The sequence below is a fragment of the Ips typographus genome, linkage group LG13 (genome assembly GCF_016097725.1).
Source record: "Ips typographus isolate SLU linkage group LG13, UJ_Ityp_2.0, whole genome shotgun sequence".
NCBI lineage: Eukaryota > Metazoa > Arthropoda > Insecta > Coleoptera > Curculionidae > Ips > Ips typographus.
The window spans coordinates 591,907-617,767 of NC_138434.1; the positions used below are offsets into that span (position 1 = coordinate 591,907).

The 25,861-nt window shown below is 38.0% G+C and overlaps 4 protein-coding genes and 1 long non-coding RNA gene across 12 annotated transcripts in view; 2 read left to right on the forward strand and 3 right to left on the reverse strand.

The window, feature by feature from the left end:
* The first annotated feature begins 719 nt into the window (after nt 1-719).
* Polr3H (RNA polymerase III subunit H) lies at nt 720-19,261 on the forward strand. 7 transcript variants are annotated; one of them, XM_081991369.1, is made up of 5 exons: nt 720-1,044; nt 1,098-1,281; nt 1,333-1,586; nt 1,644-1,698; nt 19,159-19,261. In XM_081991369.1, the coding sequence occupies exons 1-4, from the start codon at nt 934-936 to the stop codon at nt 1,647-1,649; spliced, it is 555 nt and encodes a 184-aa protein (XP_081847495.1). In that variant the 5' UTR covers nt 720-933; the 3' UTR covers nt 1,650-1,698; nt 19,159-19,261. The 7 variants fall into 7 exon arrangements, with proteins under 7 accessions (XP_081847495.1, XP_081847496.1, XP_081847494.1 ...); XM_081991370.1 differs by lacking the exon at nt 19,159-19,261 and adding an exon at nt 5,253-6,107; XM_081991367.1 differs by lacking the exon at nt 19,159-19,261 and adding an exon at nt 5,253-6,107 and having other exon boundaries at nt 748-1,044; nt 1,639-1,698.
* Nucleotides 1,723-5,906, reverse strand: LOC145736885 (uncharacterized). The gene is made up of 5 exons (XM_081991359.1): nt 5,262-5,906; nt 2,857-3,148; nt 2,612-2,807; nt 2,410-2,558; nt 1,723-2,360 (listed from the first exon to the last, which is right to left on the reverse strand). The coding sequence occupies exons 1-5, from the start codon at nt 5,904-5,906 to the stop codon at nt 2,212-2,214; spliced, it is 1,431 nt and encodes a 476-aa protein (XP_081847485.1). The 3' UTR covers nt 1,723-2,211.
* Nucleotides 7,856-25,404, reverse strand: Prm (Paramyosin). Of its 2 annotated transcripts, XM_081991339.1 has the most exons (15): nt 25,132-25,404; nt 24,921-24,977; nt 21,659-21,745; nt 21,438-21,604; nt 18,424-18,883; nt 18,158-18,369; nt 17,906-18,105; nt 16,817-16,944; nt 16,633-16,745; nt 10,641-10,965; nt 10,396-10,590; nt 8,681-8,888; nt 8,461-8,630; nt 8,244-8,399; nt 7,856-8,186 (listed from the first exon to the last, which is right to left on the reverse strand). In XM_081991339.1, exons 1-15 carry the CDS (start codon nt 25,255-25,257, stop codon nt 8,148-8,150), a joined length of 2,643 nt encoding a protein of 880 aa, XP_081847465.1. In that variant the 5' UTR covers nt 25,258-25,404; the 3' UTR covers nt 7,856-8,147. The 2 variants fall into 2 exon arrangements, with proteins under 2 accessions (XP_081847465.1, XP_081847466.1); XM_081991340.1 differs by lacking the exon at nt 24,921-24,977.
* On the reverse strand, nt 20,509-21,421 carry LOC145736893 (uncharacterized). The gene is made up of 2 exons (XR_014180138.1): nt 21,045-21,421; nt 20,509-20,851 (listed from the first exon to the last, which is right to left on the reverse strand). It is a non-coding gene; the product is annotated as an uncharacterized LOC145736893 (long non-coding RNA).
* Nucleotides 25,405-25,446: 42 nt separating the features above from the next.
* The window catches only part of Fhos (Formin homology 2 domain containing), a 70,263-nt gene continuing 69,848 nt past the window's right edge, over nt 25,447-25,861 (forward strand). The window contains exon 1 of the mRNA XM_081991333.1: nt 25,447-25,451. The gene's annotated coding sequence lies outside the window, so the exon portion shown is untranslated. The remainder of the gene's footprint in view (nt 25,452-25,861) is intronic.

The window sequence follows — 25,861 nt, forward strand, 5'->3', positions numbered from 1 at the left end:
TCTCCCTGTCCGCCACTACATTTTTTTAAACTTGGCAACACCGTTTAGAGTGCCGGCTAGTAAAAGCATATAAAAAGGTCCAAATGTCCCTGGCCGCTGCCGCATCTGTTTTAATTGTGTCCAAGTAAAAACCGTACTACGTTGCCAAGTGGCTTTTTGACCGCTTAACAATATATTTTCGGGAATATTTTAATAGGACGCCTCTGATTATATCTAATGCGACGGCAACTGTAGAAGGAGAAAGAAATAGTTTTAAAAACTGCGTCATTGATGATGCGGTGGCCTTTTCTCATCTGATTCGAGCTCTACCAGACTAATTTATGACAAAAACATAATAATTTACTCAAAAAAGCACAATCCAAAAACTCAACTTTCTTGTTTAAAAATTGCAATGTTGTCGCGTGTGTTTAACTCATACTGTCAACTGTCATTCATTAATAATTAACACAAATTAGTGGTTTATACGTTTCCTATTATTTTATTACGGTAATTAATTGCCTAATAAACAATACTTACATAAAAGCAGCAAGTTTCTACTTAAAATAGCTCAGAACAGACGTCTTGAGAAAAATATTTGGCAACGTTGTAGCTCACAACTTTCAAACATACCTAACCTAACAAAACTTTCTTGCAATGTTGCCGTGTGTTTAACATACTGTCATTCGTTAATAATTACCAAAAATTAGTGGTTTATACGTTTCCTATTATTTTATTACGGTAATTAATTGCCTAAAAAACAATACTTACATAAAAGCAGCAAGTTTCTACTTAAAATAGCTCAAAACAGACGTCTTGAGAAAAATGTTTGGCAACGTTGCAGCTGACAACTTTCAAACATACCTAACCTAAGAAAACTTTCTAGGTTATGTGATCTGTTTTGTTTATATCCCTTTAGGTATTTGAATAACGTGTTATTATTGTAAATAAACCGTAATGTTCATATTAGCCGAAATGAAAAACGTAACCCGAATCCTACCTGAGAATTTCCACATGAAATTGAACGACGCCATAGCCGTAGAACTGAACAAAAAGTTGGCCAACAAGGTACATCCCCTTGTTCTATTTAAAACATTCGTTTTTTGTGGTTTTTGCTTTAGGTGGTCTTAAACGTGGGCCTGTGCATTGCCCTGTACGACATAACCCAATTGAAAGAGTCATTCATAATACCTGGAGATGGGGCATCACACACCATTGTACACTTCCGCTATATAGTGTTCAGACCATTTTTGGAAGAGATTTTAGTGGGGAAAATACGCAGTTGCAGCCAGGAGGGTGTTCACGGTCTCTAGATTTATACCACATTTTCATGTAGGTGCTCATTGTTGTTTTTAGTCACTTTGGGTTTCTTTGATGACATCCTAATACCACCAAACGCCCTCCAGCACCCTTACAAGTTTAACGAAACTGAACAGGCTTGGGTGTGGGAGTATGACACGGGCGACGGCAACAAACATGACTTGTTTATGGATGCTGGGGAATCAATCAGATTTCGGGTCACTGCAGAAACGTTCACTGAGACTTGTCCGGCAGGACCTGCCGGCATTCAGGAAGACTCCAGTGAGAATAAAGTTCCCTACAGTTTAATGGTTTGTGATTGTTTTCTTATTTAGTTTGGTGTTAGTTGGAGTTTTTGTTTAGGGTAGCATTAATGAACCAGGTTTGGGAGTCTTGTCTTGGTGGGATAATTAGTCTGTGAGGGTAAGTTTTTAATATATAAACACCTTTATAAAATAGCTATTTTTATTGACGGGTAACACTTTTCCTATTTACAATCACAAGTTATACTTAAAACAGTTAAAAAGGAAATTTATAAGGTTAAAGCATGACTTTAATTTTAAACTAAAATAGTGCACTTCTAAATAGGGGTTAATAAGTTGATATGAATGGAATGTTACTGGTATTTTTTTAACATTTAAACAGCATTTTTAATTACATTTATTGCACATGATATTACATTTTTGACATGTGTGCCAACTTTAATAACACAAACATCTTTAATGTGAGCATTATTTCAAGCTTTGTATTAAACGAAATTGACATGGGAATAAGTTAAATATAATTGTACTTAACAACCTTCTAAAAGGGAAGGCAATCAACAAAGCTCTTTTAAGTGTTATTAAAGCTCTAGATTTCAAAATTCGGCTGTATAACACTTTCCTGGAATACCTACTTGACTATTGCTTTGTGCTCGGACATTTCCCGTTTTGTCGCTCATTCCACGACAAGACATCGTGGCAAATGTTCCTTCAAATAGTCAAACAATTCCCGAGACGCCCCTGGACAGTTAGTCAGTTCGAGTTCGCGCATGTGCCGTAATTGAATCAGGCTGGACAAGCCGTTTGAAGTCAGTAGGGGACAGCCTGAAATTGAACTGAGTAGAGAGAGTGAGTCGGTGTTGCCTGATTTCACCTGCTAAGGACAGTATTTGTAAATTTCTCATTCCACACAGATGCTGCAGTCCGAAATCTCTAATTTGAGAACACCAACGTAAATATAACGCTTGTAGAGATAACATGGTGGAAATGTAGCCTATTCCTATGTCAGTCACGTGAACACACCTAAAAATTGTTTTTTTACCACTTAATGCTGCTTATTAATGTTCACTTTGTACCTGTCTAGAGTGAGCTCTTCTAATTGATTAAGATCGCAGGCGATGTATTCGAGGGCTGCGTCCGTAATTCGGGGACACCAGGACAAGTCTAAAGCCCGTAACTTTTGTAAATTTTCCGCAATCAACTCCACCCCATCGTCGGTTATTTTACTGCAACCCGACAGGCTTAAAACCGTCAAATTCGGTAGGGAGTGCACTGGAATAGTTCAAATAAAACCACATTAAAAAAAAACAGTGAAACGTACCTATATTCACTACACCGTGATTGGTTATTTCCCAACAGGAATGCAATCGTAACACCCCCAATGAACTACCCTGTTTGGGCGAAAAGTAGCCGAGAGCCTGATCGGTTACGTGGTAAGCTTGCAGCTGAAACTCGTAGAGGGCGGGCAACAGCTGAGCTACGGCTCCCACAGCCTCATCGGCCACGTTAATACAATCGGTGAGGGTGAGGGAGACTATTCGTGGATGTAAACATTGCCACAAGCCTTGCTCCGTTATCTCGTTACAGCCAGCCAGTTCCAATTCGTACAAAGCCTGCGATTAAATGATAAATTAAGCTGGAAGAGTTTTGATTTGATTTGATTGAATATACAGGTGTGATAAATCCAAAAGCGACCATAGGAAAACCGCGTAACGGACAGAGAAACGTAGATAATTGCATGCGCGGGAGAAAGACCGAAAACGAAAAAAATATCAAGTAGGCCATATTTTTAGCGCGCTGTTGCCAAACGCCGTAAGTATTCAATACCCTCGACAAACTTACTTACGGCGTTTGGCAACAGCGCGCTAAAAATATGGCCAACTTGATATTTTTTTTGGTTTTCGGTCTTTCTCCCGCGCATGCAATTACCTACGTTTCTCTGTCCGTTACGCGGTTTTCCTATGGTCGCTTTTGGATTTATCACACCTGTATACCGTATATGCAACCCACAATACACTGTTTACTGTACTTGTCACAATGATTAGGCTTTAAAAAAAATCAATGTACAGTGGCGATTGTTGGGAAATTCAGGTCACATAATTGGAAACGGTTATCTAGAAACTTGTTGGAGGCATTATAAGGGAAAACGTCCAAATGTCTGCGGAAAATCGTTAAATATTTTGAATGCTTGCCAGAGAGGGACATTTGAATGGTTCTTTTTGGTTTTTTCGATGATAAATTTGTCTTTTACCCAATTTTTTTAAAAGTGTAGTGTTGCCCAGTGGGTTTTTAGTGTGGAAGTGTTGGCAACACTATTAGGATCCTTATAATAGTCTATTTAAAAACTAGAAGGAATGTCAATTTGGTTGGCAGTAGTGATGGCAATGTTGCCAGGTTTACCTTTAATATCCTGTCTGTCACAATTTTCAAAATTTTACTAGAATTTGCATGAATTACATTTTAACACAGTTTTCGAAACAAGAAGACGATTTTCTGAGATTTATCAGTTATTTTGACAATTGTCACTTCATAGTCTAGCTAAATAGTCTTCTGAAATCACGTGACAACTGCCACTAACGTCAAAACTGTCAAACCATGCTCTAAAGTTGCAAAAATCACGATTCAGAAACGTTTCTTGCAGTATTTGATATAAAACGTGTTTCTAAGATTTATGGCAGTTATTTTGCCAATTGTCACGTGACCGTCTAACTAAGTAGTGTTCTACAATCACGTGACAACTGTCACTAACGTCAATACTGCCAAACCATGCTCAAAAGTTGCAAAAATCAAGATTTAGAAACGTTTTCTTGCAGTATTTGATATAAAACGTGTTTCTAAGATTTGACAGTTATTTTGCCAATTGTCACGTGACCGTCTAACTAAATAGTGTTCTACAATCACGTGACAACTGTCACTAACGTCAAAACTGTCAAACCGTGCTCAAAAGTTGCAAAAATCAGGATTTAAAAACGTTTTCTTGCACTATTCGATATAAACAGTGTTTTTGAGATTTACGATTTTTGACAATGGTCACGTGACTGTCTAGCTAAATTATCTTTTAAAACCACGTGATATCTGCCACTAATGTCAAAACTTAAAAAAAAAACAATTATAAATGAAAAAATTGTATTTTTGAAGAATGATTAAAATTCTTGACAACTGTTAAAAGACTCCCTGTATAATAATGTAAAATGAATGAATTTGTTTTGGTTTACCGTTTTTTGACTGGTTTGTGATTTCGGATCCAAACGCGTTATGATTGAAAGGTCACGTGACCACCAAATGATTTTAAAATTATGGTGTCATGTGATTTTTAGATCGTAACGCGTTTGGATCCGAAATCATCAATACCAATCAATCAAGCTGATACATCAAATCTAGGGATTTTGTTTGTGTATGTCAGGCTTCTTCATTCCTTCCTTCTAGTTTTTAAATAGACTATATAAATCACGCAGACTTAAATTTGACAATTGTCACGTGACATTCTATTGCATGCGTACGTTTTGATTGATAAAAATAGGGATACACCAAATTAGTTTTCCCTCATAAGAGCTTCTATAATAAATCCAATATTTTACATTTCCTAGTAAGTCTCACAGTAGACAGGACCGTACCAGCTTTTAAAATCTCTACTTGAAAGTGAATGATGATTTCATTATAACAACGGTGACATCTATACTAAATTTGGTCAAATACATTAGTGATACGTCATTTTAGTTAACTTACCTGAAGATGGTCCATTAAAGATTCCAGACCTTGATCTGCTATACTGGAACAACTCAACTTTAACGTGTGTATGTGTTTCGAAGCCAATGGAAACGCATTAATCAAGTCAATGGCGTCCTCATTGGTGGCACCAATGAGACACAAACTATGAAAGCCTCTGCGTAACAATGAGGAGTACAAACGAGCCCTTTCGTTCACGTTAAACGCGCGTAATTCGCGACACTGAAGCGCCGGAACCAAACCTGTCCAGTACCGGGGCGATCTGTACAAAACGTCCCGCCATCGGACACAAACTTGAGCCAGGACACATCGTTCACCGGGTGCAAAATACAGGAAAAACCTGGACAAAAACTTCTCGTCCAACATCAGCTGTTCCCACGTTAAATGAACGGGGGTTGGTTTGGATTTTCTTAGGGGAGGTGCGGGGGTGGTCTTCTGATGGCCCCTGGACGGTAACAGTCTCGACGGTTTTTCTGGGGCCGCCACGGCCGTGCTGCCGCCCCCGCAAAATACGTTCGTTACTCGTTCCATGACGCTGCCTTTGGACGAGTGGTGTTTGCTGCCCCTGAGACCCAAACCATTGATGCGTTTTGTTAATTCCGCGGAGGCCCTTTCGACCACCCCTTGGGCTGATATCGACGACATATCCTAGGCAAAGGACTGTAAGAAAGTCACGACATGGCCGGGACGAATGCCACCCCAACACTACTCTTTCCCTATGGAAAAACTCAACGTTGCCAGGGTGAAACCGGTAGATGCGCTTAATAGGGAGATTTCAAGGTGTTCACCCCAGTCCAACCCTGTTTTATTACCCCAAATTATTAATTAAAACTTTTTCAATAAAAATGTCAATTAACTAACAATAGTTGGTTTTTTAGAAATCCACTCAAATTTACAGAGAGACAACATAAAATTGGTAGATTCGGCAACATGGGCAATCGAGGGGGTTGAGAGTCACCCTTGTTCGGTTTTCACGATCAATACCACTTTGGCATAACCGTATTCGGTTGGTTTTTTTGTTCCTCCATCTCGGCTACGTAATGCAACAACAAAATCCGTTTGCTACTACACAAAATTGGCTGTCAACTTGATCAACCAGATCAAAAGGAGGAATTGGATTTTAGTAGATTCTAGTAAAATTTAGTAGAAAAAAATAGTAATTTAGTACGGCTCTGGATAATCGGCACGTGTCTCACGCGCACTGCTATTACACACCCTCAAAGGCAGTTTGTTTGGAGGAAGAAAGGGAGTTTAGCATCGTTGCCTGATGTAATAATTTCGTCAATGTTTAATTAAATTTATGGACATTTTTCCAGAATCCCATCGAGGTGCATTTGTGATAAAAATTTCAGACCTCTAATTTGAAACGTTCCTGAGAAAAAAATGAGAGTTAACTTTGACGGCCTCTAGCGGCTAAACGGGGCACCTTAGCCGTGCCCGGTCAACGTCACGTGATAGCCCCGTTCATTAGCTTTCTTTCGTTATACGGTGTGTTTATACAGGGTGTTTCAAATAAGCGAGTTATGGACGAATTTCTGGAAAAGTGCACCAACATTTTCTGCTTTCGAGGAGGGTGGTCAAAGTAAGGTTTGTCTCTGGTAACTAGAAACCTCTTGGACCATTCTGAAAAGTACCAGGGTGTTCTACAACTATATTAAATTGCCAGAGGCCTCTAGGACCATTTTGAATGTGCCAAGGACCTCGAAATGCTCCTGACAACTTTCCGAAAAGTTTCAGAACCCCCCCAGAATCAGGGTTTCCACTTACCGAAGTGAAGGAGTTAAGACTAAAAGTAATAATATAAATACAGTTTGTTTTTACCCTTTATGGTGCAAACAACGCGAATGTGTCGTCAGGATGACGTAATTTGACAGTTGGTTAAGTTACGGTGTTGTCAAACTACGTCATTGTGATGTCACACTCTGGTTGCTCCATAAAGTGCCAAAACGAACGAAACCTACATTTATTTCAGCTCGTTTATGTCTCCTTGCATTATCTTAAATCTTCAAATAAGCGAGTTATGGACGATTTTCTGGAAAAGTGCACCAAAATTTCTCTCAAATTGGGAATTTCTGCTTTCGAGGAGGGTGGTCAAAGTAAGGCTGCTAGAGCAAAAATAATTGAATATCGATACAAACATTTTACATCAAGTAGGCCTAGAATTTGACGTAGATTCCAAAAATCTACGTCAAATATCTACAAGATTCACATTTGGCAATTTTTTGATAAAATCAAAATTAAGTTACGACGATGTTAAAAATTCAATGAATCACCCTGTAAACAAGTCCATTGTATTGTCAATAACTCGGTTATTTTGACAGTTACAGGGTGGTTCAATATACCAATTTGTAGCCCTTGAAATTCTTTTCTCACCACCCTGTATAGTGTTCTAATGGTAACTTCAAGTTGCGAGAGAACGTGTGCACCGTAACTACTAATACCTACGGGTGTGACAATAGAAAGTAGTATAAATGATGTATGCGTGGTTGCATAAGTATCTGCAGTACTGTTCATTGGTTTGTGATTTATTTGTAGACTTACTATAACTGCTTTAGACACTTGATTGGTAATTTCCTGGCAAATAAGAACAAACATTTGTTATACAAGCAACTTTATTCTTACACAGTACATTCAAACTTACAAATTAACTACCGTCGAATAGTTGGGGACGGCATATAACGTCGGTAAAACACCACAAATTTTTGTTTAAATTACCTTTGAAATGTTGTTACTATTTTATAAAAAGGAAACACGTTCAAAGAGAGTGGTATTACATACTTACACCTAGGTCATTTATAAATATTTTTTATTTAACTTGATATAAACTTTTTTATTATGTGCACGAACGATGAATAACTTAAGAAGGATTTAGTAAGGCTGGGGCTCTTACACTTCGGCTGATCGGCTTTCTTGAACCAAGTATACCTGAAACGAAAACATATTAAAGACAAGGTGACAGTTGACAGAAAATAAAATCATTACCTGGCTGCCGGGAACTGAGCTGGTGGTGACAAAGGTGCGGTGTTTGGCACGGATGAGTGACAGACTGCTTTCGGCGGTATCGGCACGGTCTTCGGCTGCTTCGAGTTCCCTTTGGAAACGACGTACACGGGTGACAGATTGTTGGGACATTCCTTCCTGTCAACGTCAACAAACAATCTCAGAAAACAGTTCACTTGCCACCAATCACACTCTTTACCTGTTCCTGTAATTGTCTCTTGAAGAGCATGATCTTCTGGTTGGCCTTGTCCAAAGATTCCTGCAATAGGGCGATGTTCTTCTGGTCTTCTTCGCATTGGATCATCACTTCCTTGACGGTGCGTTCCTTCTTGCGCAGGATCTTGATGGTTTCGGCGTGACGACGTTTCTCTAAAAAAGTACCCATCAAGTTACGGAACTAAAAAAATCATCCGGCCAACCTTCGTCCAGTTCAACTTCAAAGTCATGAATGCGGGCCTCTAGTTTACTGATGATCCTTCTGCCACCAACAATAGCGTTGGCTTCGACTTCCTCCAAGCGGACTGACAAGTTCTTTACTTCAATTTCCAGAGACTTCTTGATTGCTTCAATCTTCACTACGCGTTCTTGTTCTTCGTGTAGGATTTCGACGGTGTGTTTCAGTTCAGCCTGTGAAAAACCCAAACTTCAGCATATTTACAGAGAGTTAAGCTTGGTTCACGTGAATCCGGAACATTCGCGGAATGTGGAGAGCGGAAAATCGTTCAGCCAATCAGCGTTCTGTCCGTCTATCCGGACCGGATTGCATATTTTGATATTTTCCGTGCGTAAACGTCGTAATCATGACAGGGACAGAAAACAAAACAGAAACAGCAAAACAAATATGTCCGTGGAGATGAACGAAAACGATTTTAACACTTTTGTCCAAAGTTACCCCATTTTGTGGGATTCTAAGCACCCTCAACACAAGGATAATAATGCCTTGAAGAAGGCTTGGCTTCAGATTGCCAATCGAATGAAAACAATAGGTATTCGGTACAGTCAGAGAGAAAAGCGCTGTCAAAGTTTGAACTGCCAGAAACACAGTTTGAAAAGACAGTCAGCGACAAAATCGTCTGTTAAACTCACTTGGAGTGAGAAAATGACAGTTTTAAGCACATTTTTGGAATCCTTATTAAATTTCCTATCCAATAATCTAAAAAAACACAAAAAAATCGAGTATAGTCAGTTAGAAAAACAGTGTCAAAATTTGAACTGCTAGAAACACAGTTTGAAAGGACAGTCAAGGACAAAATCGCCTGTAAAACAAACTTGTAGTATGAAAATGACAGTTTTAAGCACATTTTTGGAATCCTTATTAAATTTCCTATCCAATAGCCTAAAAAAATCACAAAATTCGGTACAGTCAGGGAGAAACGTGCTGTCAAAGTTTGAACTGCCAGAAACACAGTTTGAAAAGACAGTCAGCGACAAAATCGTCTGTTAAACTCACTTGGAGTGAGAAAATGGCAGTTTTAAGCACATTTTTGGAATCCTCATTAAATTTCCTATCTACTAACCTAAAAAAACCTTACCAAATCGAGTATAGTCAGTTAGAAAAACAGTGTCAAAATTTGAACTGCTAGCAACACAGTTTGAAAGGACAGTCAAGGACAAAATCGCCTGTAAAACAAACTTGTAGTGTGAAAATGACAGTTTTAAGCACATTTTTGGAATCCTTATTAAATTTCCTATCTACTAACCTAAAAAACACTACCAAATTGAGTACAGTCAGAGAGAAAAACAATGTCAAAGTTTGAACTAACAGAAACACAGTTTGAAAGGACAGTCAAGGACAAAATCGCCTGTAAAACCCATTTGTGGTGTGAAAATGACAGTTTTAAGCACATTTTTGGAATCCTCATTAAATTTCCTATCCAATAGTCTAAAAAAACACTAAAAAATCGAGTATAGTCAGTTAGAAAAACAGTGTCAAAATTTGAACTGCTAGAAACACAGTTTGAAAGGACAGTCAAGGACAAAATGGCCTGTAAAACCCACTTGTATTAACACTATTCCGTCAACCATGTGAACGACAAGTAGTTTTCCGTGCGTAAAAAGCATTCATTCCGCACCCCGCGCTCCGTTATAATTCCGGATACATGAGAACCGAGCTTTAAGGTTGTGGATGAGTTACCTGGACACGTTGGTAACGTTCGTCAGAAATCCTCAACTCCTTGGTGACCTCATCGTAGTCAGCCACGATGCCAGACAATTCCTGTTCGATCTTGGCCTTAGAAGAAGACAAATTCACGTTGATGGTGGTCAATTCGTTGATGCGGGTGCTGGCTTCCTCGTACAGTTGTTCAGCGTGTTTCTTGCCACGGAGAGCCTGAAATTTCTCCTTAATTCCCAGCGTTTCAACCGAAATGTCACACTTACGCCTTCGTAGTTGCTCCTGATTTCTTCGGCCTCGGCAGTTAAAGCCTGGACACGTCTGGAAGCCACGCTCAATTGATCCAAAGTGACCTGCAACTGTCTCTGGATTTCGTCGTAGTGCGCCTGGATCTCGGTGAGTTGAAGGGATTGTCTCTTGACCGTTTTTTGCAAGTCAATGTTGATCTTGTTGGCACTGTCCAGGGACATTTCCAACTCGGTGATTTGGATCTGCAGCTTCTTCTTGATGCGAGTGACTTCGGTTTTCAGACGGGTCTCGGCTTCAACGACGCGAGCGTTCAATTGTTCAATTTCAATGCTGGTGGCCTTACTGAAAATGAAGGGTTTCTTAGTCATTTTTTCTTGAAAAAACCTTAAAATGGCAGGAATTTTGGTTCTAGTAGGCCTTTGATGCAGACCACGTACACATCGTAACTTTTGAGCGAATTAAGCCCTATCCACCTGAAAAACATCCTATTTTTCAAGTAGATTGGACTAACGGAGATCAATTATTCTGTTCAACCTATAACAACACCAGTTTTACCCGTTTTTTAATATTTGATATAAAAAATTATAATATAAGCGTCTACAGGTTAAATATGACCACCTTGTTCTTTCTTTAGATCAGTCGCTATCCTTCTCTAACCTAATTTAAAGCTTATTTCAACCATCCTGTATATATCAGTCATATAACAAAAGAAAGCTGAGGCTTCTGGTAGACTCCAATCACTTTTAAAAGGTTTAGAGGCCTCTGGCAACTTAAGATGGCTTCCAGAGGCATCTGGCAGCTTTGAAACAGTCTTAAAAGGGTTTAGAGGCCTTCTGGCTATTCAAGATGGTTTCCAGAGGCCTCTGGCAACTCAAAATGTCTTCTAGAGACTTCTGGCAGCTTCAAAATACTTTTAAAAGGGTTCAGAGGCCTCTGGCAACTTAAGATGGCTTCCAGAGACATTTGGCAGCTTCAAAACAGTCTTAAAAAAGTTTAGAGGCCTTCTGGCAATTCAAGATGGCTTCCAGAGGCATCTGGCAACTCAAAATGTCTTCTAGAAACTTCTGGCAGCTTCAAAATAGTTTTAAAAGGGTTCAGAGGCCTCTGGCAACTTAATATGGCTTCCAGAGACAACTGGCAGCTTTAAAACAGTCTTAAAAGGGTTTAGAGGCCTTCTGGCTATTCAAGATGGTTTCCAGAGGCCTCTGGCAACTCAAAATGTCTTCTAGAGGCTTCTAGTGAAATCAAATCACTTTTAAAAGAGTTCAGAGGCCTCTGGCAACTTAAGATGGCTTCCAGAGACATCTGGCAGCTTTAAAAAAGTTTAGAGTCCTTCTGACAATTCAAGATGGCTTCCAGAGACCTCTGGCAACTTAAAATGTCTTCTAGAAACTTCTGGCAGCTTCAAAATACTTTTAAAAGGGTTCAGAAGCCTCTGGCAACTTAAGATGGCTTCCAGAGACAACTGGCAGCTTTAAAACAGTCTTAAAAGGGTTTAGAGGCCTTCTGGCTATTCAAGATGGTTTCCAGAGGCCTCTGGCAACTCAAAATGTCTTCTAGAGGCTTCTGGGGAAATCAAATCACTTTTAAAAGGGTTCAGAGGCCTCTGGCAACTTAAGATGGCTTCCAGAGGCATCTGGCAGCTTTAAAACAATCTTAAAAGAGTTTAGAGGCCTTCTGAAAATTCAAGATGGCTTCCAGAGACCGCTGGCAACTCAAAATGTCTTCTAGAGGCTTCTGGTAGATCCAAATCACTTTTAAAAGGGTTCAGAAGCCTCTGGCAACTTAAAATGGCTTCCAGAGACATCTGGCAGCTTTAAAAAAGTTTAGAGTCCTTCTGGCAATCCAAGATGGCTCCCAGAGGCATCCGACATCTTTAAAACAGTCTTCAAAAGGGTTTAGAAGCCTTCTAACAATTCAAGATAGCTTCCAGAGGCCTCTGGCAACAGAAAATGTTTTCTACAGGCTTCTGACAGCTTCAAAATACTTTTAAAAGGGTTCAGAGGCCTCTGGAAACTTAAGATGGCTTTCAGAGACATTTGGCAGCTTCAAAACAGTCTTAAAAAAGTTTAGAGGGCTTCTGGCAATTCAAGATAGCTTCCAGAGGCATCTGGCAACACAAAATGTCTTCTAGAAACTTCTGGCAGCTTCAAAATACTTTTAAAAGGGTTCAGAGGCCTCTGGCAACTTAAGATAGCTTCCAGAGGCATCTGGCAGCTTTAAAACTCCCTCTTTAATATTTAAAAGTGTCAATGAGGTTTGCTTTTACTGTTTGTGATTGATCAAAAAAAAAATAAAATGAAACTTTCAACTTGCTGTTAGGGGTGAGTGATTTTAAGAAATTTCGAACGCAGTCGTAACGAAAATCGAGCTTGGACCAATCAGAGCGGCGTTATTTGACGGATCACCCTACGACTACGTTCCAACTTTCCTTGTTAACCCATATTATTCAATTTTCATTCAGTTTTTTAATTAAAATTTTGTTAATTCAGTCTTGTAAGGGCTAGAAAGTTCTGTCTTCTTCTGACATATTGTAATGTGACAATGGTAAATATTAATCTTAGGTAATATCGGTAAAATATTAATTAATAGCCAATGGTGGCTATCTGTACAAAATCCTAACTCCAAATTTCACCGCCAGAGGCCGTACCTTTTATAAAATAATTCTAGAGAATTCCTTGAATTTTAATCGAACTTATTCCATACTTTATGGACACACTGTATGCTACTGGTAGATACAATCTGATTCACACTGTATTTCAGTCATTTCAACTGAAAATGTTCACCAACGTGTAGAGAGTAGATAAAGAATGTCCAAAGTAGCATTCCTCAAACTGTGGAAACATTATTATTAGCATTTCTGTTAAGACTGTAGTAACTACAAAATGTATTTGTTGCTTTAACAGTTAAGTTCAAGTTTGAAACCCTCTAGTGGTCAAACTACTTAACCAATCAATCCATATTGCATATCAGGAAAAAACCCATTTCATTGACTATCAGCCAAGTAAGGCTGTTTCTCAGGTTTAAACAAAACAATTAAATTTCCCAAGTATCTGCAAATATCATAGTTTCTCTGTTGTCTGAGGGGTATGCTAATAATAGATGACCACTTAACATATCCAAGACCGGAAAGTATTTAATTTGGCAGACATCGTACATTGCCTTCGATTAAATTTAATTATAGACAAAAAACAATCTGAAGGAGGTTGCGTAACTAATTGGTTAAAACGCTATAGTTTCGATACCTTTGATCTATAAAATGATTAGTGGCCCTACGGTCAAACCCTTGAAGTTCCAGGCTTAAGGTTTCCAACGGTTGCCTCACGGACTCTTCCAATTGAGTCGTCATCCGTTCATCCATCATTTTGACGTGAGTCAAACATCTACTCGAAGCAATGCTATGGCTCATCTGAGCCACTTGCAGGTCGTAATCAATGTTTTCAGCGACTGCTCTACGACTGGTGGCCAGCAATTGTTGCTCAATGCTCTTGGCTGATTTGCCTCTCAAGTACTTTTGTTGGGCCCTCAGCTCTCGCTCAATTTCTCTATCGCGTTGAGGGTCGTAGTCAATATCGTCTCTCATCCTGCTCTGCAGTTTCTTGATCTCCTTGACCACTTTGTTCTTCTTCCGTTCTTCTTGTTGGATTTTCGTGGTGATTCTGGCCGCGCCTACCGATTCCCGCAACAGGAAACTGGAGCTCGCATGCGAGCGTCCAGATCCTAACCGAATTTTAGCACTTTTCTCCGTTTTGTCGGCTAATTTGGTCAGTTCGTGGCCGTTGTAACTGCGGAGACGGTTCGGGTCAAACTGGCTTAATCCCAGCTCATCGGTCCAGGGCAGGTGAGGAGTGGGAACTCTACGTCCTTTAATTTTTTCGTCAATAAAATCGATCATTGGCTGGTAATAGTTCATTCCGATGCCGTAATTGTAGTTGTAGTATTTGGTTTTTGGACGCCATTTTGTTCGAGGATTTCTGTTGTCTGTGGGAACCAAATTGCTCCCCATTTTATACACTGCTTTCATAACCATAAAAATGCGATTTATATAGGGAGATCAAGCATCCAAGCAAAGGGTTAATCATTCAAATATAATTACTCATTTTGTTTCTAGAATAACAGTTATTTTAATACCCGGTGACGTAGAAATAATTTGGCTTGATGTTAAGGCCAACAATTCGTTTACTTTGAACTTTAATGTCAACCAGAACATTTGCTTATGCATAACATATTTGTTCAAGTCAAGTGACTAACTACATGACTTTATAATCTATTTCAGTGTTTAAAATGTTATTTGTTCTGTAATTAATACCTTATATTTTTTTATAATAATAAAAGTAATAATTAGAAAAAGTCCCAGAACATAAACTAAAAAAACAAAATTTATCAAAAATCAATAGAAAAATTGTGTATTGTTGCCAAGTACAAAGTACAAAAAGTTGGAACGTAGTCGCAGGGTGATCGGTCAAATAACGCCGCGCTGATTGGTCCAAGCGCGATTTTCGCCACAACTGCGTTCGAAATTTCTTAAAATTACTCACCCCTAAGAGCAAGCTTTTCAGCTTTTTTCTTGCTTTTCAGTTGGTTTTTTTTTGACCAATCACAAAGAGTAAAAGCAAACCTAATTGACATTGACATCTCACATCGTTGACACCTCATTTATTGGGTCAACTAATTGTGACCCTTACGAAAATTTGAGCTAGGGCGGGGCACCACAAACCTGAATTTTCTTTCCACTTACCATACTTAGATTGTTTTGTTGTTTTTTTTTTTAATTAAATTAAATAAAATGAAAAAAATTGAGCAAAATTTTTGTGCATTTTTCCAAAAAATGTCCATAACTTGCTTATTTGACAGTTGACAACCAAAAGTGATTGAGTGAAAAGATAGCTCAGGTCACAAGCTTTCCAAAAATATGCTTATTTAAGTGAATCGGTTGAACCGTTTGACCGCTAGAGGGCGTCAAAGTCAAGCTTCACAAACCTTGCAAAGTGATTTAACCACTTTTGCTTTAACCTAAAATAATTCAGTTATTTGAACAGTTACGACAAAAGGTCACTGAAGGTAAAATATAGTCCAGACCAAAGGCTTTTCAACGGTGTATTCAAAAAATGTCATTGGTGTGGTAGTTTGATGGCTAGAGGGAGTCAAAGTCAAGCTTTTTGCCAATTTTTGCTTTTTACACAGTTTTTGAGATATTTCCCGGAAACTAAAAATTGTCTCTTTTTCTGGGACATCCTGTACTCAGTCGCTAATCTGAGACACCCTGACATCCATTTTGCCCCAACTGTCACGGTTTTAGGGATGACCTGGAAATTATGTCAATTTTGACGGTTTTCAGTGCGTGGCACCCTTAAAAAAAGACATTTTTACAAATGACAGCTTAGGTCATTTTTGTATCATTAACCTAAAGGAATTTAGGCAGTGTTATTTTAAAAATAAAAAAAAATTCTTAAAAACCTGTTAACCTTTAAAACTTTTTGACAATTTTTAATTTTTCAATGACAAAAGGTACCTGGTACGAAAAAAGAGCATTGAAGGTAAAATTCGACCCTCTAACTTGAAGCCTTCCTGAGATATTTAGCAAAAACTACAAAAAAGCAATTTTAACTTTGACGCCCTCTAGCAGCCGAACCGGGAAACTTAACCGTGTTCGCTCAACGTCACGTGAGAGCCCCATTCGTTAGCTTTCTTTTGTTATATGGCTCGTATATACAGGATGGTTCAAATAAGCGAGTTATTCACGATTTTCTGGATAAGTGCACGAAAATGCTCAAATTGTGTTCAATTTGAGGGGCGACCAATCAAAACTGCTAGAGCAAAAACAGTTGAGGATCGAAGAGGAGACATTTAAGTTCAAGTAGGCCTAGAAATCTAATAAAAAATAGGTCATCCCATTTAAGAAATTATAAGTTTGGTTTCTTGCTCAAATTTGGGACACCCTGTATATTAATGTTGGACTTTGCGACGTCACACCATGTAGAATTTAAAAAAAAACTGTAACAAACTTACCGGATGGCTTCAATTTCTTCATCCTTTTCGGCCAGGCGTTTCTCGGCTTCGTGACGGAATTGGGCCAATTCAGCGGACAAACGTTGAGAGCGTTGTTCTTCGGCTTTACGACCCTAAAATGGACACCAACCGAGTTGGTTTACGTTAAAAACTGTCCCGTAACAGCCGCGAAATGGACACTTACGGCTTCGGCTTCCTTGTAAGCGGCGGTAAGTTCTTCACGTTCGTTTTCGAGACGACGAACTTCCAGTTCCAATTCGTGCAGACGACGGGTCAGTTCAGTGATTGTCACTTTGGCATCGCCCAAATCGTCTATAAACAACAATTAATCAGTTAACAATAATAATTACAGCTACAAGTGTGACAATTTGGTGATACATGTCATCAGAGAGTGTGACGTTTTGAAAATGTATTCGTATTGCGTAGCGATTAGTTGCGGGTTATTGCGCTCTCTTTCTCACACGCGCTTTTTCAACGAACGCAGATATAATACAAAGGCGGCCTTCTTGATTTCGACTTTTACCGAGTTGTGTCCGCTGTTGCCAGATTGACTGTTTTCTGTGTTTGTTGTGATAGAAAATTGTATACTGCTAAGATAAAAAACAACTGCTTTTAAGAACTTAAAAATCTTCTAATTTAATAGGCATTATTTATTGAGCAGTTAATTGTTAATTCGTGCGTTGGTGTGTGTCTGAGGGTGTTTAAGACTGAGTTGTGGTTATGTTAATGAACATAGCTTTAGGCAATGTTGCCAGGTCTACCGTTTTTGTAGTTCTTCTACCATTCTCCTGCTTTTTGTCTAAAAATGCGCTTAAAACAGTCATTTTCTTATTCCAAATTATTCTCTAAACCCACGTGATGTCTGTCATTAATGTCAAAATTTTACTAGAATTTGCAAGAATTACATTTTAACACAGTTTTCGAAACTAGAAGATTTTCTGAGATTTAACAGTTATTTTGGCAATTTTCACTTCATAGTCTAGCTAAATAGTCTTCTGAAATCACGTGACAACTGTCAATAACGTCCAAACTGTCTAAAATTGCAAAAATCAGGATTCATTGTGACAAACACAACATTATTTCATTGGCCAAAACGTCAGTAAACACAAAATGTAAATGTCACGCAAACCCATTCATCATGCGTAAAAAATGACAATATTGTCATTATTTATTTACTAGTAAAACAATTGGTTGTGACATTGACATTTTAAGGGTAACGGCCAATAGCTGGACACGCAAACAGACCTAATAAGAATTAAAAAAAAAAACATACCACCCAATTTCTTGTTCTCTCTAACCAAAGCGTCCTTCAATTCTCTGGTCTTGTCCAATTCATGCACGGTGCGTTGCAATTCCGTTACTTTAGTTCTCAAATCCCTCTGACTTTGTTCGTACAGTTGAACGGTTTCGTCCAACCTGGTCTTGAGATCAATGTTGATTCTCTCTAGTTGTTCCACGCGTTTTTGCAGTTCCCTGTTCGATTATTAGAGTTTAGTTGAAATGAGGAATTGTAAGGGAAACAAACCTGGCGGTGCCGTTGGCCTTCTCTAAGTCAATAATGAGAACCTCAACTTCAGACTGCAGACGAGACTTCTGCTTCTCCAAGTTGTTCACTTTGACTAAGAGAGCTTCGATGTGCTCCTCTTGTTCTTGCAGGCGGGCGTTGAATTTACGGCGCAATTCCTCGACTTCTTCAGCGCGGGCAGCAGCCTCGCTTTCGTACTTGGATTTCCATACCTGTCACTTTTAAGTGAGCACCTTTTGCAAAGTACCACCAAAACTACTACCAACCTGAACTTCGCCTTGAGATTTGACCAACTGCCTTTCGAGGTCCAACCTGGCCTCGCTCTCTTCCTCAAGTTGCACCCTCACGGATTCCAATTCAACCTCAACCTGGTGGAGTTGGGCCTCCAGCAGAGATCTCCTTCTTTCGTCATCTTCGGCACGACGACGAGCATCGTCGAGTTGGCCGGCCAATTGTCCTTTCAGGTAAAGAACATTCTCGATGTTGACCTTCAGGTCTTGAACTTCTTTAGTCAGTTCAATGTTCTCCTGAGAGAGGCGCTGCTTGTGGGAGGTGATGTCAACCACGGTGCGGTTCAGTTCCTCGATTCTGATGCTGAGTTCGTTGATGGTGATTTCCAATTTTTCGGCGTGTTTCACAGAGACGATACGTTCTTTGTTCAAGTTCTCCACTTGGGAGAGGAGTTCGTAGACTTCGGATTGGAATTTGGATTTCTCCTTCTCAGCCCTGAAAATTTCAGTAATTTAGCTTTAAATTTAAACAATTTGATTAGAGAGTCATCATGTGCAGTACTTGCGTAAATCACAACACTGTTCGTCATATGTGATTGGTAAAAAAAAGCAGCAAAATTTGTATGCTCAAGAATGGGGGGTACTTTCACTAAAACGTCATTAGAAAAAGGATAAAAAATACTACAAAATAATACTGCGAAAGTAATGCAGTTTTTCTGCACCAATATTTAGAAAATTCAATAAATATTCTAATTAACTCTAAACTTACAGCATGCAGGTCACCAAGTGTCAAGAAAATCCTGTATACCTGGTTGCATAATTGACGTATACAGAAAGTTGTGTAATAGTGTATAATATAGTGTTATTATTCCTGGTTTGTGATTGGCTCTTTTTTAACGCACTTTTTAACCTTAATACAGAGTGATTTATAATAAACACTAGCATTGTTGTACTAAAGATTGAAATACACGGGATGTAGCAAAACAAACTTTAGTACTACTTTTGTAGTTAATTAACCTACTTTCTGTCCCCTTGTGGGTACTTTCAAAGTGAATTATTGAGGTGATAAATTCCATTGCGTGGAATCCTAAATTTTGGAACTTGTCATTGGCGAAGCAATCTCTGGCAAACAAAAATAACTGAAATAACTGGAACACTTCCCGAAATAGTACCACCTTTGAAAATATCCAGAAAAAACAACTGAAACTGCAAAGTTACTGTGTTTAATGGACTTGTCTATATGCAATTTTATTGGAAGAAGGAAGTGCAGTTTTACAGTCGTTTACACATAAACAAACTGTGATCTAGTTTTAATGTTGTAAATAAATACGTTTTATTTGGATATAATAATTCGGGCCCTGAAGAAGTTTATGTAGAATGAACGAAACGTCGGCAAAGAATTTAGATTGTTGTAAACAAAAATTTGTTAATTCCACATTTTTTCGCAATAAAAGCCAAAATGAAATCCAGAACAAATATGGTTGGGATCTATTTATAAAGTTGTTTTCAGATTATTGTGTTTTAAGTGTGCAATTCCTAGACCAAATATTTATTATTGGCAAAATGGCCTGCATGAACTGAAGATCGTTTGGAATAATAAACTTTCATCTATAAAAAGCCTGTTTTGACGAACATATGGTAAACGTATGTAACATACAGTGTGGCCATAAAGTATATTCGATTAAAACTCAGGAAATTGTTTTTTGATGAAAAAATTTGATGTACAGGGTGTCCTATTGAAAATCGTGTTCAATAATAATAAAAAACTGTAATCAAAAACTGAAATAAATTTAAAAAAAAACTATTTTTTTTTATTATAGCACTTTTTTCAAAAATACTCCATAACTTGCTTATTTGACAGTTGACGACCAAAAGTGATTGAAGCGAAAAGATAGCTCAGATCGTAAGCTTTCCAAAAATATGCTCATTTAAGTTAATCGGTTGCACCGTTTGGCCGCTAGAGGGCGTCAAAGTCAAGCTTCACAAACCTTCAAAGTGGTTTAACCTGTTTCGGTTTAACGTAAAATAGTTCAGTTATTTGAACAGTTACGACAAAAGGGCACTGAAGGTAAAATATAGTCCAGACCAAAGGCTTTTCAACGGTGTATTCAAAAAAGGTCATTGGTGTGATAGTTTGACCGCTAGAGGATGTCAAAGTCAAGCTTTTTGAAATGTTTTGCTTTTTACGCAGTTTTTGAGATATTTCGCGGAAAATAAAAATTGTTTTTTACTTTTTTGGGACACCCTGTATTCAGCCGCTAATCCGAGACACCCTGACATCTATTTTGCCCCAACTGTCACGGTTTTGGGGATGAACTAGAAATTATGTCAATTTTGACGGTTTTCAGTGCGTGCCACCCTTAAAAAATGACATTTTTACAAATGACACTTTACGTCATTTTTGTATCATTAACCGGAAGGAATTTAGGCAGTGGAAGTTTATTTAAAAAAAAAATAAAAATTTCTAATAAAATCCAAAACGTCCACACCCTTTAAATTTGTTGGCAATTTTTGTTTTTAATTATTCAAGGACAAACGGTGCCTGGTACTAAAAAACAGCATTTAAGGTAAAAGTTGTATCCCCTCAAGGTACGCTTGTGGTACAAATTTACAGACCTCTAACTTGAAGCGCTTCTGAGATATTTAGTAAAAACCACAAAAAAAGCAAGGTTAACTTTGACGCCCTCTAGCGGCCGAACCGGGAAACTAAGCCGTGTTCGCTCAACGTCACGTGAGAGCACCATTCATTAGCTTTCTTTTGTTATATGGCTCGTATATACAGGATGGTTCAAATAAGCGAGTTATTCACGATTTTCTGGATAAGTGCACAAAAATGTTGCTCAAATTTGGAATTTCTGCTCGATTTGAGGGCCAATCAAGATGGCTAGAGCAAAAACAGTCGAAGATCGATACAGACATTTTACATCAAGTAGGCCTAGAATTTGACGTAGATTCCCATCCCATTTAAGAAATTATTTAAGTTTGATTTCTTGCTCAAATTTGGGACACCCTGTATACTAGGAAAAAAATGGACACACTGTATAATTTACCTGGATTTAGCCTTGGCCAGAGTGTCAATCTGGTCCTGGAAATCCACAACAATTTCCTGGTGTTTCTTCTTGAGGATGGCGGCGGTCTCCTCAGACTCAATGTGGACATCTTCGAGGAGTTTGCGCAATTTCAACAGTTCCGTGTCCCGTTTTTTGTTGATTTCAAACTGAAAATTCGTCAATTTTACCTTCACCGTTTAGACTGTAATCGCATTGTTTACCTGGCTCTCAGCACCGCCTTCGGCCTCCTCCAAACGTTCGGAAAGTTGGATGACTTGCACGCTCAAATCGGCTTTCTCCCGTTCAATCTGCAAAGGTAAATCAACGATTTACTATTACGCATTCGAATGAAAAAATTTCAAAGCACAGTCTAAAAATACTAACGTATTTAGGTTACTGGAATATTTCAGTTGGTTTGGATTCCATCAGATTATTTTGAGACATTTGTGACATAGGCTGGAATGTTGGGTAAAAAGCCAAAAAAATTGGTTTCAAGTGTAATTATGTAATTGCTAAATTAAGAATAGTATACTTTAAAATGCGTAGGCAATGATTGCTAATCACTCATTTTAGCAAATTGGTTCTAATGAAAGATTTGTGTAAACTAATCCCTGATTGCCCTTACCTACTCTAATCTACACTATTTTACTTGAGACACCCTGTAACTTTTGTATTGGATGTAATATCCTCCAGGATATTATAAGAAAACAACATAAATGCTGTTAATATTAAGCATTTATTATAACAATCAATGTAATAAGCCCCTAGAAGGGGGAAAATAATCAAACTTTGCAATCCTAAATAGAACTGTGTTCACAATGTTCACATAAATTGCCGGGTGCCCACTTAACCTCACAATCACTGCTTGACGCATGACAAATGACAATCATGACATAGAGAGGAGTGCGTTCCGCACATACATCATCTCACATTGGATGTGAACAAATAATTGCTGTTGTCTTGGATTAAAAGACTGTAAGATATATACAGGGTTGTTTACTTAAATTGCTACGAAAACAGTGTTGACTAATAAGAATGATTTCAAAAAAGGACACCCTGTTTGAATTAGGATGTTTTGTCCAAAATTACGTGCAACAACTCTACAATGTTCTTTAACTAAGGTTAGGAGTTTACAAAATTCAAGATGGCTGACTGTAACCGCCATTTTGTTTCAAGATTGTGATTAATTTCAGTTTGAAAAACAGGACTTTTGTCTCAATTTTCTGTTAAAAATATGTGACGACTTTCACCCTGTATATGGCAGATTATTATGGCAGATTTAAGTGACGTAATAATATACAGAGTGTTTCAAATAAATTTGCGATTTAGACAGAAAGCTGCACGAAACCAGTTTTACCCCTTATTCTTGTTTTTATTTTTTTACAGGTAAACGGTGCATATGGCAAAAAAAGTATATATTAGACAAAAGTTGCGTCTTCTTGAGTTACATGTACGGTAAAAATTTTAAGACTCTACCTGGAATAGTTTTGGAGATATTTACTAAATTGTAGAAAAAAAATGTAGTTAACTTTGACGCCCTCTAGCGGCCAAACGGTACAACTTAGCGTGGTCCGGTTAACGTCACGTGATAGCCCCATTTATTAACTTTCTTTTGTTATACGGTGGTTTTATACAGAGTGTTTCAAAAAAGCGAGTTATTTGCGATCGAATAGAAAAGTGCACAAAATCAAATGACATGAAATGAATTTTTTTGATGAAATGATGACCAGTTTTTGATGAGAGTATTGTTAACTTTCACCCTGTATATGGCAGGAACTGTCCACCTTTTGTCCCAGCCATTTGTTGGCCATAAGAAGCAGAATAGAATGACGTGATAATATACAGGATGGCCAATTTAAAATAGTGCAAATCAAAGTGCACTAATTACCTTGTTTTTGCTAACTTTCACCCTGTATATCTCAGATACAGTACGACTTTTTAATAGCACTTAATGGGCCATTGTGTACCTTATGACAAGCTGAATCGAGTGGCATAATAATATACAGGGTGTTCTATTTAAAAAAATGCACTTTTTGATTTTTTAATACACTGAAAATTGTTTTTCTCAATTTCAAAGTTGACCGTTAACTAAAAAATTGTCAAAATCAATCAGCTGCGCAGCACTGTGGTTAAACGTCAATAACTCGGTTATTTGACAAGTGACAGTAAAAGTGATTAGAAATAAAATTGTAGAGAACATTCCGCGGTTTCCAAAAATATGATTAAATCAAGTAATCGAGTTCAACGTTTGGCCGGTAGAGGGTGTCAAAGTTGTTAACTAAAACATTGCACTTTTTGATTTTGAATACACAGAAAATTGTTTTTCTCATCTTCAATGTTTTAATTGATTTCGGGTAGTTTTCAAATAAAATTTTAGTTTCAAAGGGTACTAGTTAAGTAATATTTTTTTAGTGGTTTTTCTGTATATTCCTTGTCAGAGTCAAAATCAGTGAAAACTAAAATGAAAAAAAAATAAAATAAAGAGAAATAAATTAATGAATAAAAAACATATCTGAAACACACAAAAACTTGTAATTAATACTTTTGACGTAATTGAAAGTTTGTTTTGTAGTATAGTTGTTGTTGTAGGTGATCGAGTTCACCGTTTGGCCGCTAGAGGGAGTCAAAGTTGACCGTTAATTCAAAACTAATCAGCTGTGCAGCACTCTGGTTAAACGTCAATAACTCGGTTATTTGACAAGTGACAGTAAAAGTGAATAGAAATAAAATTGTAGAGAACATTTCGAGGTTTCCAAAAATACTATTAAATCAAGTGATCGAGTTTACCGTTTGGATGGTAGAGGGCGTCAAAATTGACTGTTTGCTTTTTTGATTTTTGAATCTCAAATTCAATGTTTTAATTGGGATTTAGGGTAGTTTTCAAATAAAATTTCAGTTTCAAAGGGTGCTAGTTAACTAACATTCTTTTTGTCTTGTCTGAAACTAAAATGAAAAAAAAAAGTAATAAAGAGAAATAAATTAATGAATAAAAGACAGTTTTGATACACACAAAAACTGTCTATACAGATTTGGTAATAATTAATATATTTGACGTAATTGAATATAGTTTGGACCATTGAGACATCTAGATCAGTCACGCAGCAAAAATCTTTGGGAAAAAAATATGTTTTTTCGTAAGTGGCTATTTTTAGCCTTTGAAATCGAAACAGAGTACTAGACGGGGATCAGCGTGAACTAAATGGGAAAAGCACCTTGCCAAAAATTAAAATAGCACCATTGCTAACCTCGCGTTGATTCATTCCTCTAAATCCAGGCTATGCGTAATGGAATACCTACGTATCCCAGTTCGAGCCTGATTTTTGCAGGCTAGAATTTTAGCAAAATCAAAACAAATATGGCGGTTAAATTTTGCAAAAACCAAGCAGGACGGTTAAAACAGCGAAATTTTTAGGAGCAAAGCGTTAGCATACCAAAAAGCTAAATTTAGAATCTTATGTAAGCCAAAAATGTGCTTTTACTCACTCTTGATCTGAGTTCTCTTTCTACTTCGAGGTCATCTTGGAGAAGACGAATTTTGTCCTGAAAAAATAATGTCCCCGATCAAATTTTTCAGTTAAAAATACAAAAAAAAATCAAATTTGATGCTTATTTGGGAGGATTTAAGTAATACCGCACATAACACTGAATCACCGTTCTGATCACCACCATAAAATCACTTTTAATAAAACTTTACCTCGAGCCTGGTCAGAGCGGTCAAATCGGCGCTGTATTCGATGCTGACGTCAGCGGAACCTCCTTGGGCGGCCCTGTACGAGTACTTGGAGGTCCTGGATACGGCACTGGACGAAGCGCTGGCCATTTTGAATTTTCCTGGTGGTATTTAACGGCCCTTTTTTAAGGTTCGAATTTTGTCGTTATGAGCAAACTAAGGTCGGAGCACTGGCCAAAATTGGGAACCGCGCGTGGCAGTCGGGCAGTGCGTCGTTCGTATGAACGTCGCGACGCTATGGACGGACCGGAGTTAACGTTTTCCAAAGAGGTTGGGGAGTGAGGGTAAGTGAAAATTGCGCGCGCCCGAATTTCCTATATTTTGGAAGGACGGATTAAAAATAGACGAGTGGGATTTTTGGATAATTCAAAATTCCTCAAAACTACCGATCTGACTGATCAGCAGATTATGCTACTGATGAAGATCAGTGTTGCCAAGTCAAAGTTCTTGATGGAGGTAGAAGAATCGGTCAAAAAAACGGTATATAACGGCATATCAAATAGTGAACAATTTGCTTTGTTAAAGTTTGAACTGCCAGAGACTGAATTTCCTGTAAAATCCATTTGGAGTAAGAAAATGACAGTTTTAAGCACATTTTTGAAATCCTCATTAAATTTCCTATTCGATAACCTAAAAAAAACACTACAAAATTTGGTACAGTCACATAGAAAAGCGGTGTCAAAGTTTGAACTGC